Here is a 15,546-nt window from a genome sequence, read left to right as displayed (position 1 = left end):
TCATTCAGTGAACCACAGCAATATTTAACCATAGTTTCCCTGCCAGTAGTACAGCTGCAAAGTGACATCTGGGAAAAAATATTTATTGTGTTTTTCAATTACAGCAAAGGGAAAAAACAGCATAACTTTTTATTATTTTGAAATGCAAAATGAAGCCAGGTTATGAATCTCCAAAGAAGAATATGCAGTTAAACAATATCAACTTGTGATTTCATCTTCTGATTGTAAGACTTGGCAATTACTTACTGCTGGATGGAAAGTAATCTATAACTCATTTCAACGTGAGTAATTTCAGTACCATTGCATGTCAGGATTACAGTGTGATAGATTGCATCTAGACAAGCTGCATCTTAACAAACACAGGTTACAGAAAAACCCCAAACATTTTTTGGCTAAATTTTTATACAAGTAGAAAAATCTAAAGTGAGTTGTAAATGCAGGTATATAAAAGGATTTATAGAATACTCTTTCTATTAGAAATATGCTGTAATACAGAAACAACATGATACAATTTTCTTTCTTTTTTTTCAAATTTTATATTCAGTAGAAAACATATGAAGTGAAAAATAAATAAAAATTTACATTCACATGTACGATTACCAGTCAGGGGAAGTTTTTGGCTGCTAAAACTGCAGCGGAGTCCCTGAGGGATTTGTATGATGACTTTTTAAATAAAATTAGATAAAAAAAAGAAAAGAAAAACCCTCATAATATCATATATTCACTCAATGGCCACCTCCTCGCTAATGCACACAGCCTGCTCCTCCAAACAGCCAATCATGTCACCACAACCGAATGCATACAGCATTCAGACAGAGTCAGGGGGTGCAGTTGCTGTGCAGCTACGGTGCCTGATCTACAGTAAGTAATTCTGAATGTGCTGTAATGGTTGCTGCCAGATGTGGTAGTTCCAGCATCTCAGTAACAGCCACCTTCTTGGGATTCACACACACCACAGTGTCTGGAGTTTACAGGAAGCGCCGCGATATAAAAAACATCCAGTCCGTGGTATTTCTGTGTCTGAAAACACCTTGTTAATGAGGGTGGTCAGATGGGAATGGCCAGCCTTGTTAAAGCTAACAGGAAGGACACAAGAGCAAAAACAACAGCTCAGAACAACTGATTGGCTTCTCTGCGCACATAACCCATCTACCCTTCATGTGGTTCTTAAGGTAATAATTGGTCCTACCAAGACCTAGCAAGGTGTATGTCAGGGGTCACCAACCTTTTTGAAACTGAGAGCTACTTCATGGGTACTGAGCCATACGAAGGGCTACCAGTTTGAAACGCCCTCCTAAACTTATCTAAACTTCTTGTATAATAAACATGTTTTAAATGCTTTTTTTTTAGATATTGTCATTTTCAAATCTATATAAATGCAAATGCGATTAAAGAAGAATAGCAACAGGATATAATTAAATTTTAGGCGCTGCTCACTGGTGAGTTGGGCTATTTTTAGAACAGGTCTGCGGGCGACTCATGTGGTCCTTGGGGGCACCATGTTGGTGACCCCTGGTGTATGTAATAAAAGGGCCATTGAGAGTATATGTTAGCGTAATAATGGAATAATGGATTTGACTAAATAGCAACATTGGTTTAAAAACACTTTCTTAGGTGTCAGCTAACATGACCAGCATGTATTTTCCCATTTGGTAAGGAGCTGCAGTGTTATAAAAGAGATCTCCTGTAACTGACATCATAATGGCAACTGTTTGTGATTTCATTCAAGAGGCAGCTTGTGTTAAAAATAAAACATTAAGGAAATGCTCCTATCAGAACTCACAGATCCCAAGTGTTCACTCCCATTGGACAGTTCCTGAGGACGGAAAGGCAGTTTGGTCAGTATTTCTTTGACGAAGTACATGGCGTTTGGCCAGATTTCCGCGTGTGGATGCTGCCTGTCGTTTAGTGTTATTGCTCGTGGAGGTCTTTGGTGGGCTCCTCTGTGGAGTCCTCTGTGCTTGAGGACAGCTCCTCGATGGAACTCTGATCTGTCAGCCCTGAGAGAAGATACCAAGGGAGGTATCAGCCAAAAATGATGGAAGGTGAAAGGGGAAAAAATCAACAAGAAACGTGTCATTAAGTCAAGGCCGACCACAATTAATTTTCCTTAATAATTATCGAACATGATATTAAAACTGCTAAAGGCAGAGCCAAAAATATTCTTGGTCGCCAACCCATCACAGAGCTGACTCTCATGCAATTTGGTAACTCCAATTCACTTTAGCGTATTTTTGTACCATGGGCGGGAGGAAACACTATGACAACACGGGGAGAACATGCAAACTCCACACATATGGAGACATGGCAGAGACTCGAACACTGGTCCCAGAGGTGCGAGGCAACAGCACTAACCACTGCACCACTGTACCATGCCTAGTAAGTACATTTCAGACGTCAAAATACTATTTGCCTTTTCTACCATTTCAGCTCATTCTCTATTAATCATCCATTTTTTAACGATCAACTGTGTGGTACTGGGATTGAGTTTGGATCACTGCAGTAACAGACTGCATAGACTGGAAAAAAAAGAACAGCTACCATTGCATGCCCTTTCCTTCCACTTCATCTTGTTTTCTTCAGAGTGGCGACTCCAAGTGGAGCGGAAGCTGACGAGCTCTGCCGTGACGTGAGCGAGATTCCACTCAAGGCCTCTTGAGCTCTCCCTCCACAGGGAACTGCAAAAACCATAAAATGAAGCATTTAAAATGATTTAAGCTTAATTTATGCAGCAGTTGTAGTATGAAAACTGTCAATCAATATTTCGAGTGCCCTGCTTCATGCCCCGTGATTGGCTCCAAGCTAACATTGCATGTGTGCTTGATGCGCAGTTAAAGAACAAGGATGGATTTCATGATTCGGCTTATGAGGAAGAGGATGAGTTTGTTGCTGGTGTTAGTGGATGGGTGAGCTCAGAAATCTCCTACAGAAAAGTGCAAAAAACAACAAAAACAGAAAGTTTGCAACACAGTAGACTGAGACGAACTTCTTTGTCTGTCGTATGTGTAGAACCTACAGTATGAATATCATCAATAGCCAAAGCAAGTTTTAAAGAAATCAAAATGAAGTTCTGACAACTGATTCATGAGTAACACTTACTTGACGGGACACAAATACTTACTAGTAACTCAGTTACTACTGACGTACAAATCATGAACAAATATAGTTGCTACTTCAGATAAAAGATGTGTCATGATTCATTAATGATGAACAAACATGAGATCAGTAGTCCATTAGTGTTATTCATGCCTTGTTCCTTCAGTAGTCCCTTAGTACTTCCTTCAGTAGTCCCTTAGTACTTCCTTCAGTAGTTCTTAAAGGTTTACAGAATGAACAGATATAATAAATACAGTAACAGATGTGTTATGATGTGTCATGATGGTGCATAAAATGAGCTCAAAATGTAACTAAGACTTAGTTAGTGGTTAATTAATGGTTAATTAATACACCCTCCCTCCCAGCTCAAGCACCTGTGCCGTTTGGAAGGGTCTGGTGGGTCTGGATGCTCTTGAACCAAGGGGATGACTATCTTTTCTGCCATGTCCGTCAACAGGGAGAAGGTGGGGTCAACTATGAAGTCGATGAAGCCTGGAACATGCATAAATAGCATAGCACGTATACTGTACCATAAATGGCTATTAAAAACAGCTCCGGGCATGTGAACAACATTTCACATTCGTGTAAAATCCGAGGAATAGATGCATTGTTCACCTCAATTTACTGTAGCTCTAGAGAGAAATGTCCCTACATAATTGATGGTATCGATTGGTATTAAAGAGAGAATAAACACATTTGATCAGTGTTATTTAATAATGAATTTACAGGTGCCTTACCTATCTGGGATTGAGCTACTAAGGTGTTCTTGCGATCGCATAAAGGGGAGAGGGGGAGGCCTAGTTCTTCCTCTTTGTCACCCTAGAAGAAGATTATAAGTTTGGTTTTTGGAATTTTATAGAAAGTCGTTGTCAGTGAATAGACGTGGCAATGCAGTTAACATAACAATGTATCAAAGCATGAAACATTAAATATTAGCTGATCAAAGCAAAACACAAGTAGTCAGTGTACTGCATGCAGTACTGCATTTTGGTGAACAAGATGTACAACATGCTTATAGCAATTACATATTACAGTGTATTTATAAATCAAAATGCTTTTAGGTGGTTTTTGGCATTCTGGTGATGTTCTACAAATCGGAAATGTTATTATTGGAATTCATTTCATTGTTTGCATCTGCCACTGTTTGCCATACTGCTGTACATCTCATAAACTTTCAATTAGTTTGATTTATCGTCTATGCCATTTAAAATGATTGGAAAACGTCCACTTATTGTTTTGCGAAGCTGATTCATACTTTAAAATGAGCTTCTCTCTGTAAGTTCACTGTTGGCTGCATAAGCCAGCTAACTGGTGAGCCAGCTTGCACTTTGCTTAGCTTTTCCCTTTGTTGTGTGGTTGTTTTGAGGAGAATCATGGTGCATAAACTCATCCATAGCAAGACAGCAATCAGTAAATGTTCTATAAGACTATAAATATTAATTTATACATTTAAAATATTATTTTAAGGACACATCTAGCAGGACTAAATGTGAGTATAGGCTCTGTAACACAGTGAATGCAAATAATTTAATGAGGTTATTCAGTTAAACAGTTTTGATGGTATTCTTGGTGACACTTGCTGTCCATTAAAAAGGCCAATGTACTGGAAATACAGAAAATACACAGAATCCAACCCAGATACTTTACTTCCAGGCAGAAACAGAGCAAAGCCGGTCAACCTGAATCACAAAAATACGTGACAACCAAGCGTCCTTTTGGATGCCACCACCTCCAGAGGACGCTGCATCGTGACAGAGATCCTCGGCTGCTGGCGGCCAAAGATATTTGTCACATGAATTCATTCTTCCGTATTTGGACTGTAGCGATAATCTGTTATGCTTGGCTATAAAATACAATATGGTGGATTCCCATAAAGACATGTATGGATGCATGCCATATTATACATATAGCTATATAAGTGCATATGGTTTCTTTATGGTTTCAGAGAATAACAGAAAATGTGATAACAATCAAACTGCACATTTGGCACTCAATTCCGTGAAAACTTCTGAAATGGAACATTTCTGAGACATTTAAGGGACTGGTGCATACAGTATGGCTCGTTAATATTGTTTAGCTTAAAATTGATTCTTTTCATTAATAAAACTAATAATAGAAAAACTACTTGCAACACTCAGAGAAAGAAGCTGGAAAATGACGCAATGTCATTTTTCCATCCGTGCAACAGTGGTTTGATTTTAGAATGAAGTTCTGAGCCGCCAGCGAGTTAAAACACTAGTTAGAACTGGCATGGTTCTCATTAGATACAACTGGAATGCTGGCTCAGCGGTTGTCAAGCCTTGCCCTGGCAGACTGCAGTGCGTGGAGGTTTTCCAGTTCTGTTTAACCACTGACAGCCTCAGTGCTCAGAGGAAAGGCTAAATTAGTTCAATTAGCATGATAATTAGTTCAATCAAGTGTTGTAGCACTTGGGTAGAGTGACGTAGGCTGTCAAGATTTTCTTGGTCTGAATGCAGAGTCCCTTACCATTCGATAGAATAAATCATTATTTCCTGCTAGGTAAATGGTGTATAATTTTGCCCCTTCAAAATAATCAGTATAAATTACATATTGCATTGATATCGTTGAACTAACCAATTATCCACAGAAATTTTTAAGCTATGACTTAAGTAATATATGATAACGAGTTGTAGACTGTATTGTTGTAGGATTAACAATTAATGAATTAATGCATTCAGTACATCAGTAGTCTTGAACCTGTGGCTGTGTTTGATGTCCATTTCCTGTGGTTTAATCACCCCCAGGCACTCTGCGGGACTGAAAGTGGATATTTTTTCAGAGAAATCTGTTAGCTTTTATATTGGAAAAAATCACCCCTGCTGCCAAAAGTGTAAGATCACTTCAGTGGGAAAGATTTAACGTGGATTGGGTCTGCTTAAGAAGGTAGTTCATACCTGTCTGAAGAACTCCTCCATCAGCGCCTTGGTCCAGCGTGAGTGCAGAGCCCAGGGTTTCGTTGGGTGGCTGATGTCAGCAGTGTGAAGCAGCAGGGACAGTGCTTTTGGCTTCTCGATCCTGCAAGGGAACACGTGCAATACCAAGCTGTCTACTTCCCGTCTTCTGTCTACTGAAACCTGTGATGAAGTCCCTCACAAAAGCAATGTGGAGTGTGGACTTACCCTTCTGGCTGCTGCAGGCAGGCTTTCAAGGCTTTGACCTGCTGGAGATGGTAGGACATGTCTGTGGCCAAGACCATCTCTATCACTAAGGCTCGCAGTTCCCTGATACAAGATGCAATCGTAAAATACATACGCTAGTAATATTGCACTGGAAAACCTCACCAAATAAATTATCAGTCATAATAACCAATGGGATTGTGGGTGATGGGTTATCATTAATGGTCAGTCATTAATTGGTTTAAGTGTCTTCCGATTGGTTGTCTTACTAATTGCCATTGGGTTTAATTTCTTAGGCAAGGTAGCCAACTGCCTGGGCCCCCCGAAAACTAGGGGCCCGATGAAGACAGAATTTCCAGAAGATTCATTTAAGGACGTAACATAAATAAGATAATTAAAATTATAACAACATGTCTGTTATTTGTATTTTTAGTGACAGTTTTCAGGACAGACAAAGTTGCCCCTCGTTCTGGCTGTAATGGACTAGCGAACAAGTGAACTGGCACAAAGCAGCCTAAGAGAAGGAGAAAATGGTTCAAACATCTCCCGCGTCTTTGATGCTATCCTGCTAGAGTGGTAGACAAATTGTGAACAGATGTGGAGAGAACATAATTAAATTAACCAATGCAAAAATTCAAGACTAGCCTTAGCCTCGGGGCGGAGTAAGTCATAGGCTATGATAGGCTACAGAATAGAGCCACAGCAAAATAGGAAACACTTAAACTTTTTAAATTTGGCCGATCAATCCTCTGGTGTGACACCCCCAGCCCCGAGGAGAGGGGGGTGCAGCCAGTCTATCGCTCCAGGGCCTATGAAGCTCAAGGGGGCCCATGAAGCCCAACGCGTCCCATAATTTTTATTATATAGTGATCCCCAGCTATACTGTGTGGGAGGGGTATTTTAAGGCTTAAACAGTTTCCAGCTGCGCCACTTTCCGAACGTTGTTTAGGCTATTTAAACCGGTATCGCGGTATAAGAAAAATTCATATCATAACAATAATAAAAAACGGTTTTCAGTATGAACCGGTATATACCGCCCAACACTACTCGGCAGCCATTTAAACTATTCTTAAAATTTAATCACCAGCTCCCTTAATTAATTAATTAATTAAACAGTCAGTGAGATATTGAGTAAATCAAGTAAGTTGCTGCAATGACTGGGGTGACTTTAGGAGAGGTTTAGAAATGGCTATGCTAACACACATTGACAGACATAATGTCATAGTATTACACCCACATGGATATCAGTTAAACAGCATTTCCTTTGATTGGTTAATGCTTTTGCACATTACTGTAGTTGTTGTGGTATTAGTGCTTGTGTCTAGTAATTCTTCCCAACAAACAGTTAATTGAAATTAGTGAGAAAATTCAGGCTATGCAGCCATGGGGATTAACTCTAAGGCTGTTGCCCTTTGTCATACTTACATCCATTCCTCACGAGATAGATTGGTGAAAATGTTCATGCTCTCGTCCTGCAGCAGACGAAAGGCAGCACTGACGTGGTGGCTCTCCTGTACTGAGCGGTCATTGTAGATCAGCGCAAAGTCAGACCTTCACAATTAAAGAGAGAGACATGTGTCAAACAGCTCAGCTTTGGTGAGCTTCTCCACCTTAGGCATAGGTAGTGTCTCTCAGGAGTTTTACTTACACAAAAATGTTCTGAGGGCAGAATGAATAATTATTGGTTCAGAGAGATAACAAATCAGATTAGAGAGGAGGTGGGTCCAAGCGACTAAAGGAGGCTGAACTAAGACATCCGATTGGCTGGACCCACCTCCTCTCTAATCTGATTGGTTCAGGGAGATAACCAATCATTGTTCCTTCTGCCCACAGAACATTTTTGTGTGAGTAAAACTCCCATGAACTACAGTAATTTGGGACGGAGAGGTAACACTGCATTTCCATTCTTCACACCAATTATCACTTTATCGAGTGAGTGATTTTATTAGATATTAGTTTCTTACAGTAATCTTCATACAATTACAAAATATTATCATTAAAATTATGTATGGTTTTCTCTACTTAACTATCTCTCCCAATCAAGTCAGTATCTGGCTGTTGAATTTTATCTTAAACAGTGTCATTTACAATGTACAATATATGTTAAAAAACAGTGCAATGTATTTTTAATAATCAGCCATTTCCAATCTCCTTATGCAATATAAGGTTTTAATAAGTATATAGAATAAAAATCCATAATTTCAGGTTTAATTTTCTGACCCTCATTGTTTTGGTAAATTCTGCTCAGGGACAAATGCCTGCAGGCTCCACTTGCTACTCTGCTGTTCGCTGATTGATTTATTCATTTGACATTTTTTCATTTATTGGAAAGTGTTAATACGGAAAACAAAGTCTAATCATGCTTGCTGATGCTTTTTCCACATGATGTTTGTGTTTAGATTTGAATCGCTCTCATTTGGGCCGCTCTCTACATAATAGTCTTTGGGATTAATTTAATCCCGGGTGTTTTTGCAAGACAGCTAAATGTTTTAAAAGTAAACTAATCTAATTAACAATGAAATAATCATCTGCCTTGAAAGCCTGGTGTCCATGGCCCCATTTTTATTAATGTGGAACATACATGTGTGCAATCATTAATGTAGGTTTGGAACATTTCAATATTTTTTTAACACTAATGTAGGTACTGTAGGCCCCCTCTCACCTTATAGGATATTGAGGTCCATGGAGATTGCCTGTTTTCATTCCCACAATAAAATTGAGAAAACATTCCAAGTGACAGCACTCTGGTTCCTAAGGGGGCAAATAGGCTAAAAATAGGCATACTAGGGAATTTTTTGTTTAGTCTGTTATTTGACCAGTATTACCAAGCAGCTGCTGTGTCTGACATGTTATTTTAACTTGATGTGCAGGACAGGCCATTTCTTAATATCCTGGGTGATGTAGGAAGAAGCGCATCAAAACAGGACAGTAAAAGATTCTAATGCATGTGGCATAGCTGTCAAGTCTCCCGTTTTGGCCGGGAAACTACCGTGTTTTACCCCTCTTTCCTGCCCTCCTCCCGTATTAGTAATTTCCCGTAAATCTCCCGTATTATAATATCATTTAAAAAAAAAATCCTCTGCCTCTCCAAACTGAACTGTCAGTAGCCTGGCGAGAACTGCCACCTGCAGTAGCCTGCAGGTCATTTACAACATTAACCAGGTCATACATGCGGAGGTTAAAATGGCAATGCTGTGTGCGGACAAACAACGTCACTTTCACCTTCTGTGACGACTTCAACAAGGATACAAAGTCTGCAACAAATCTGTATAATAAGTCATTAGTGAATGTCAGAGAGCCACATGAGTGAACATGAGAAATTAAAAGAAATTGTGTAATGAAAATAAAATGCAAATGACAAGTGGTTATTTTAGATTTCTTGTGCACCTGTCTTAAAATGTAAGGGATACTGGAGCTTGGGTGGGGTGGTGGGGTGGCTCATGGTGGGTGCCGGAAAATGTCCCTTATTATCAAATCCAAAACATGACAGGTGTGGCATGTGGTCTTAAGCCTAAACAAAATGTCCTACTGTAACGCTCATTCAAAGACATTCGTTCAACTGTTAATTGTATAAGTTGCTGTTAAGAATTTTAATTAAGCCTCTCAACTTGAGGTAATTTGTTTTAGTGATGTGTGGTGATCCATCCTCATGAAGCTTGCTGACAATGAAGGTTTGTCTGTTTGCCTCACAGTCATCTGTCCTGCCGCTGCCGAAGACCAGCCCTGCCCAGATCTTCATAACAGTTAGAAAGCTGATCTTTTTTAGCAGACAGCCCTTACTGACAGGATTAAGCCACTTTAATGTGTGGGCTTTCCTTACCGTGTGTGTATGTGAAAGCTGTTTGTGGTCCCTGTGTGCTCATAGTCATGGATGGCGGCAGCAAACAGGGATGCAAGGACCTCCAGCTCAGACAGCCAGTGCTGAAGTGGGAGAAGAAGAGAGATGCTGCAATGAGACATGCGTCATTAATGCTCCATCAATCCATTCATCCATCCATCCAACCATCCAACCATCTGTTTATCCTGGTCAGGGTCACAAGGACCATTACATAGCTAAATACAAAGAATTACAACATTTCTGCAATGGGAGACTTTTAGCTAATGCAATGTAACATTTATTCTAACACGTGATACACCGTGGTCTATGTCCTACCTCACTGTTTGTTAGGTTTAAATGGAACATAAATAATGTAACAGTGTAAGTTGTAATGCAAACAGCTCAGAACTGTAACTACCATATCATCCAAAATAGTGTCATTGAAACACCTTATTTTAAATTCAATCAGTCCCCAGGTTAAGAATGGGGGACTGATTGACTTACAGACAAGTCGTACTTAAAAATGAACTGCCCTAAAATATTGCATGGCTTCAGTGGTTTTTCGGCTTGAGGTACAGTACAGTATCGTACATTATTACTGTATAATAATAGTAATTATTATTATTATGCTGTATTATTTTTCTCACTTACAAATTCGACAGACTTAGGGAAATGGATCTCATTCGTAACCTGGGGACTGTCTGTACAACACTGGCTATTTTTGACAAAGGTATTTCATCACATTAAAAATGGAGATACTTAGCATAATCAGCAGAATCCTGTACGTTATTACATTGTTAGTCTATTTATAGCGGATGATGTACTCAGTAGTGCTACAGCAAGGACAGTTCCCTCCGTCATGCCTAAGGTCACACGGTTTATGATGGTACCACGAGTCCCGTGCGGAGCAGCAGGCAGTGAAGCGTCTGGGTGACATCAGCGGCATGGGTGTGGCTGTGGTATGGGTTGCCATGTTTGCTGTATCCTTTCTCCAGTGCGGACAAGAAAGACAGCATGTATGAAATGGGAATCTGCAGATGGAAAACACTGGTTAGCCACCAAGTGACATATCCATCCATCCATCCATCCATGCATCTTCCACAGGGTCGCAGTGTCCCCTTGTTTTTGATTAGCTACTGTATGGACATTCTCCTTTGAAATGACGAGACAGGATGCATATCCACGGACATACACTCACACACAGTACGGACAGTTTAGAAATCCCGATATACTTAACTCTCACGCCAACCCTGGGGTCAAACTGACTCCCAAAGGCACAGGTCAAGTGACTTCTCATAGTAACATAATTATTGCAGGAGCATGTAAGAGTTGTGTACGTCACGTTTATTTAGTTAAATGTGCTACTGATATGACTGCAACCGGCCCGTGGTTGTGTGGCTTGAAACAGGAGCAGTAATGATATGATGGTGAGGCGTTTATCAAGTACAACCTCATACGTCCTGTGAGCATGCGAGGGCAGAGAACGTGTGATTTAGGCTCTGTGTGTGTGTGTGTGTGTGTGTGTGTGTGTGTGCGCGTGTGTGTGTGTGTCCAAACCTTAAACCGGCTGCCGAGCTCATATCTTGTGATCAGCTCCATGAACAAGGTTTGCAGCGAATGTCCTTCACTCGCCAAATTCAGCGCGAATACATTGAAACTCCACCTGTTGATGTCCTGGAAACAGGAACACAGGGATGATTAGCATAAGCTGTTTTTCTTAGGCTGTCCCAGAAAACATCTGTGTACATTCCTCAAAATCTCAATGGCCTTCTCACCCGGAGACGATGAATAACTCCTGATGGCTGGTTTGGCAGAGCTGTGGTGTAGGCCTTCTGAAACATCCTTAGAAAGAAAAATCATTCATATCTAGCATTTGTTAATAGTAACCTCACTATAGCTACTGAAATAAAGGTCGCAGTAAAAAATAAAAAAAGACAAAAAAAACCTATCTCCTTTTCACGCCGTCAATCATACTCACCTCTCAACAAATATCCCAGCCTGCACTGCGTGGACGATACTGCGAAACCGCGGCTTCTCACTGGAGCGCCGCGCAGGGCGCTGTGGTCTCTGCGTGAAGGTGGAGGCCAGCCAGTCCCGGACCTCCGAGGGCACGGCGTCAGAGCGAAGCTGCTGCAGCTCATCCTTAAGGTCAAGAGCCTGCCTGCTGGGGCAGGGTGACGCAGATTCATGGAAAGTCAAACACTATGGGGGAATTCCACCTTGCTTGGGCCGCAAGTACGTGGGGCAGCACCAAAGCTGACTTATTCCAAAACCACTTTTATACATACATACACATATACATACATACATACATACATACATACATATATATATATACACATATATATATATACACACACACATACACACACACACACACACACACACACACACACATACATACACCGGAATGAATACTACACAAAAATAGAAATTAATTTTCTTCTGGGAGAGCTGGAACAGCTCAAACTGGATTGTTTGTGGTCAAGAATTACATTATCTGATTGTGCTGTGGATTAGTTTTGTCTTTTTCCATCTACACAAAACCAATATTAATATATATATATATATATATATATATATATATATATATATATATATATATATATATATATATATATATATATATTTAGTTGGACATATTGAAGATTGCAGCAGTCAGAAGGCTTACCTTGTCTCGTCGATGTAGACCGCTTCAAGCAGGGATGCGGTGTATTCTAAGTTTTTTTTCAGGTCTTCGAAGTCCACATCGCTCTCATTGAGCTGTTTCAGCATGCACCTTAACCTACAGACAAGAAGCCGCCACACTGCGTCATACATCAAGAACGCCTCCACTTTAGCCTGACATGGGACGATCTGCTCTGACAGTTACAGTCACGGTGTCATAGTGGTGACTTGTTTCCACGGGACAAACCGGACAGACCCACTGTTGCAGTCTTCAGCTGCTAATGCACTCAGATGTCAGAGCTTCACGGGAAGTGCAGTGCAACAGTGCGACACTGTTTAAGAACACCAGATGACCAAAAGCAGGCTGGCTATCAGCCAGTTACGGAGATGAAAGCCCTTTCCACTGTGGACCTGAGAACGTTTTGGTAACACAAGGGAACAATTTGCTGCACGGTGAACATAATGAAAGAGACCCAATGACTTTTCTTATAGAGCCATTGGGAGAGAGGTGACTTGTGGGTGATTTACTTCTAAACACCATGTCTCCTGATGGGTGAAGACAATAAATAACATGTTAAAAGAAAACATACAGGCAAATAGAAGCCTGCAAAAATGTATGTGTTCCTACATATGCTCCTAAATCTGCTAAGGAGAAATGCACTAAGCATGATGCTGAAGTGTTTGTTTAAAATAACCAGTTTAAAAAAAAAAAAACAATAGGCAACACTTTATTTGAATAGTCCACCTACAGAGTAACATTTCAACAACTTAGTTGAGATTCAACAATTCAGCTGTTTAATTAACAGGATGCACCGTATACAGAGTATATGTAACGATTCATGAACATACCTACATAATCTTAGAATAATTTCAAAGAATTTGCTACTGATTCAGCCTTTGTTACATTAATTGTTGCATCTCAGCTAATTTGTTGAAATGTTACAATTAGGCTACTCAGTATACCCTCTGTAGGCGGACTACCCAAATCAAGTGCTACCAACAAATATTCAAAAATCATTGCTTCATTAACCATGCAGGTCCAAACTGATTCCTTTAGTTTTAGCTGATGATTAATAAAAAATGTTCACTGTAACATTAAATTATATTAAAATTTGACATAAATATGGACCAGAGCTTGCAATGTATACAGTTCTTACATTACAGTTGAGTATAAAAGCAAGAAACTCCATCTCGTTGTTCCATTAGGCTACAACAGATGCACCACAAGGGACCTGAAAGCTATTGGAACTGCAGATTTGTTTCTGCTCTGCGTCTGAGCACAGGAAAACCGCACACTGACAGCCAGTCACATCTGCAAACCTGGCCGATATACGGTCGGCATGTGAAGACCCAGATCAGCGCTATAGCGATACGCGCAAATGGAATGCAGGCCAGTTTGACATACACATATGTGCCCTCATTAGCGGGTCGTGTGCGCAGTGTTTATACTTCACCTTTCAGAGAAACATAAACTTTAACCGCCATCAGTCTGGTTTGTAATTTTGACGCCCCCCTGCTTTCAAATGGTAGCTGTCACGTTGCCCATGAGCCGTCCTGTCAAGAGCCGGACCGCATCCAAGCGAGACGGACGCCTAGCCGTATTTAAATGTCTCAAAACGCATTGCACGTGTGTCACAGCAAAGGCATGCACGGGAACCAGGCAGCTGTTGTTAATAACCATCTTTCTTACGTTTCCTCGCATGCATTTCGGCCGGGGAGATGCATAACACGGGAAAGAAACTTTTGATTTAAGTACCACGTTAAGACAGTTTACTGCTGGAATTTTCTCATTTATCTTGGATGGTAAGCGGAGTCTGAATAATCATTTATGTAATCTAATGCTACAGCAGACAGTTCTCTGTCGCCTGAAATACGTATTCACTTAAAACGAAACCCGCATCATCTGCAACCCGATTTGAACTAGACTAAACCTGATCGAAACAGATTTCACGAGAAAGCCACTTCAAGCAGTTATTTTACAAATACACTTTACGTTTGATCTTCACTTAAATCTCTACTCGATCAGCGATGCAGCACAATGTTTGTAAGAAGTACGGTTTGTTTTATAATGGGAAATGAACTATCCGATGTAAAAAAAATAGTCACCGAATTAGAATTATTTAAAAACATATCAGTAATTATTTTAATTACTGATTAAATGTAATTAGCTACATTTTTGTTGCTTTTAATATTTTCCTATATATTACATTATAACGATTTAAATAACTGCAATATCTTGTGGTTTAAGCAAAAGTTAAAAAAAAAAGTGCTTTACCACTTTTTTCCTACATATGTTTAATGATCTGGGTTTCCTATATTTCCTATAACTTTCATAACGTGAAAGTTTCACATCACAGATGTTGACAGTTCCAATCACAAACAGAATTACAATTTTAAATTATGTTGACATAACTGCATAAGAGGACTGCTTGCAAAAGCACAAAAAACGGAGCAGACGTCCCTTACTTGCATCTCCTGCATGACCTCCGACGTGACTTACCTGCTGACCGGAGTTTGGAGATGCTTCTTTCGGACCCGCAGAAGCTCGGCCATCTGGTTCCCCCACCCCACCCCCCTGTGTCTCACAGCTCAAGAATGCGATCGGGTGATGGAAAGAAATGGAGAGACGAAGAGGAAGGCGCTCTCTCACAATATGACAAGGCTCGTCAAACCCCGATACGCACTAGCAGCCCCAAGCAGCCTCCCACTCCCCCTCCAGGGGACCGGCTCGCCTCTTATTGGCCCGGGCGCCTTGCGGGTCTCAGACCTGGGCTGTGAGAGTCTAAAGTGGGCGGCGGGCCCGTCACGTTGACGATATGTTTGTCTCTA

At 40.5% G+C, this 15,546-nt stretch overlaps 1 protein-coding gene across 2 annotated transcripts; it reads right to left on the bottom strand.

Moving 5' to 3' along the window:
- Nucleotides 1-67: 67 nt before the first annotated feature.
- On the bottom strand, nucleotides 68-15,406 carry LOC111835231 (dual specificity calcium/calmodulin-dependent 3',5'-cyclic nucleotide phosphodiesterase 1B). 2 transcript variants are annotated; one of them, XM_023795294.2, is made up of 14 exons: nucleotides 15,218-15,406; nucleotides 12,722-12,835; nucleotides 12,029-12,214; nucleotides 11,826-11,892; nucleotides 11,608-11,724; nucleotides 10,941-11,081; nucleotides 10,054-10,154; nucleotides 7,659-7,784; nucleotides 6,237-6,338; nucleotides 6,012-6,132; nucleotides 3,834-3,915; nucleotides 3,471-3,588; nucleotides 2,542-2,678; nucleotides 68-2,000 (listed from the first exon to the last, which is right to left on the bottom strand). In XM_023795294.2, exons 1-14 carry the CDS (start codon nucleotides 15,268-15,270, stop codon nucleotides 1,912-1,914), a joined length of 1,554 nt encoding a protein of 517 aa, XP_023651062.2. In that variant the 5' UTR covers nucleotides 15,271-15,406; the 3' UTR covers nucleotides 68-1,911. The 2 variants fall into 2 exon arrangements, with proteins under 2 accessions (XP_023651062.2, XP_023651063.2); XM_023795295.2 differs by having other exon boundaries at nucleotides 12,029-12,211.
- Between the last annotated feature and the right edge of the window lie 140 nt (nucleotides 15,407-15,546).

The sequence above is a fragment of the Paramormyrops kingsleyae genome, chromosome 8 (genome assembly GCF_048594095.1).
Source record: "Paramormyrops kingsleyae isolate MSU_618 chromosome 8, PKINGS_0.4, whole genome shotgun sequence".
NCBI classification, from domain to species: Eukaryota; Metazoa; Chordata; class Actinopteri; order Osteoglossiformes; family Mormyridae; genus Paramormyrops; species Paramormyrops kingsleyae.
This window is presented reverse-complemented; position numbering and strand designations above follow the sequence as displayed.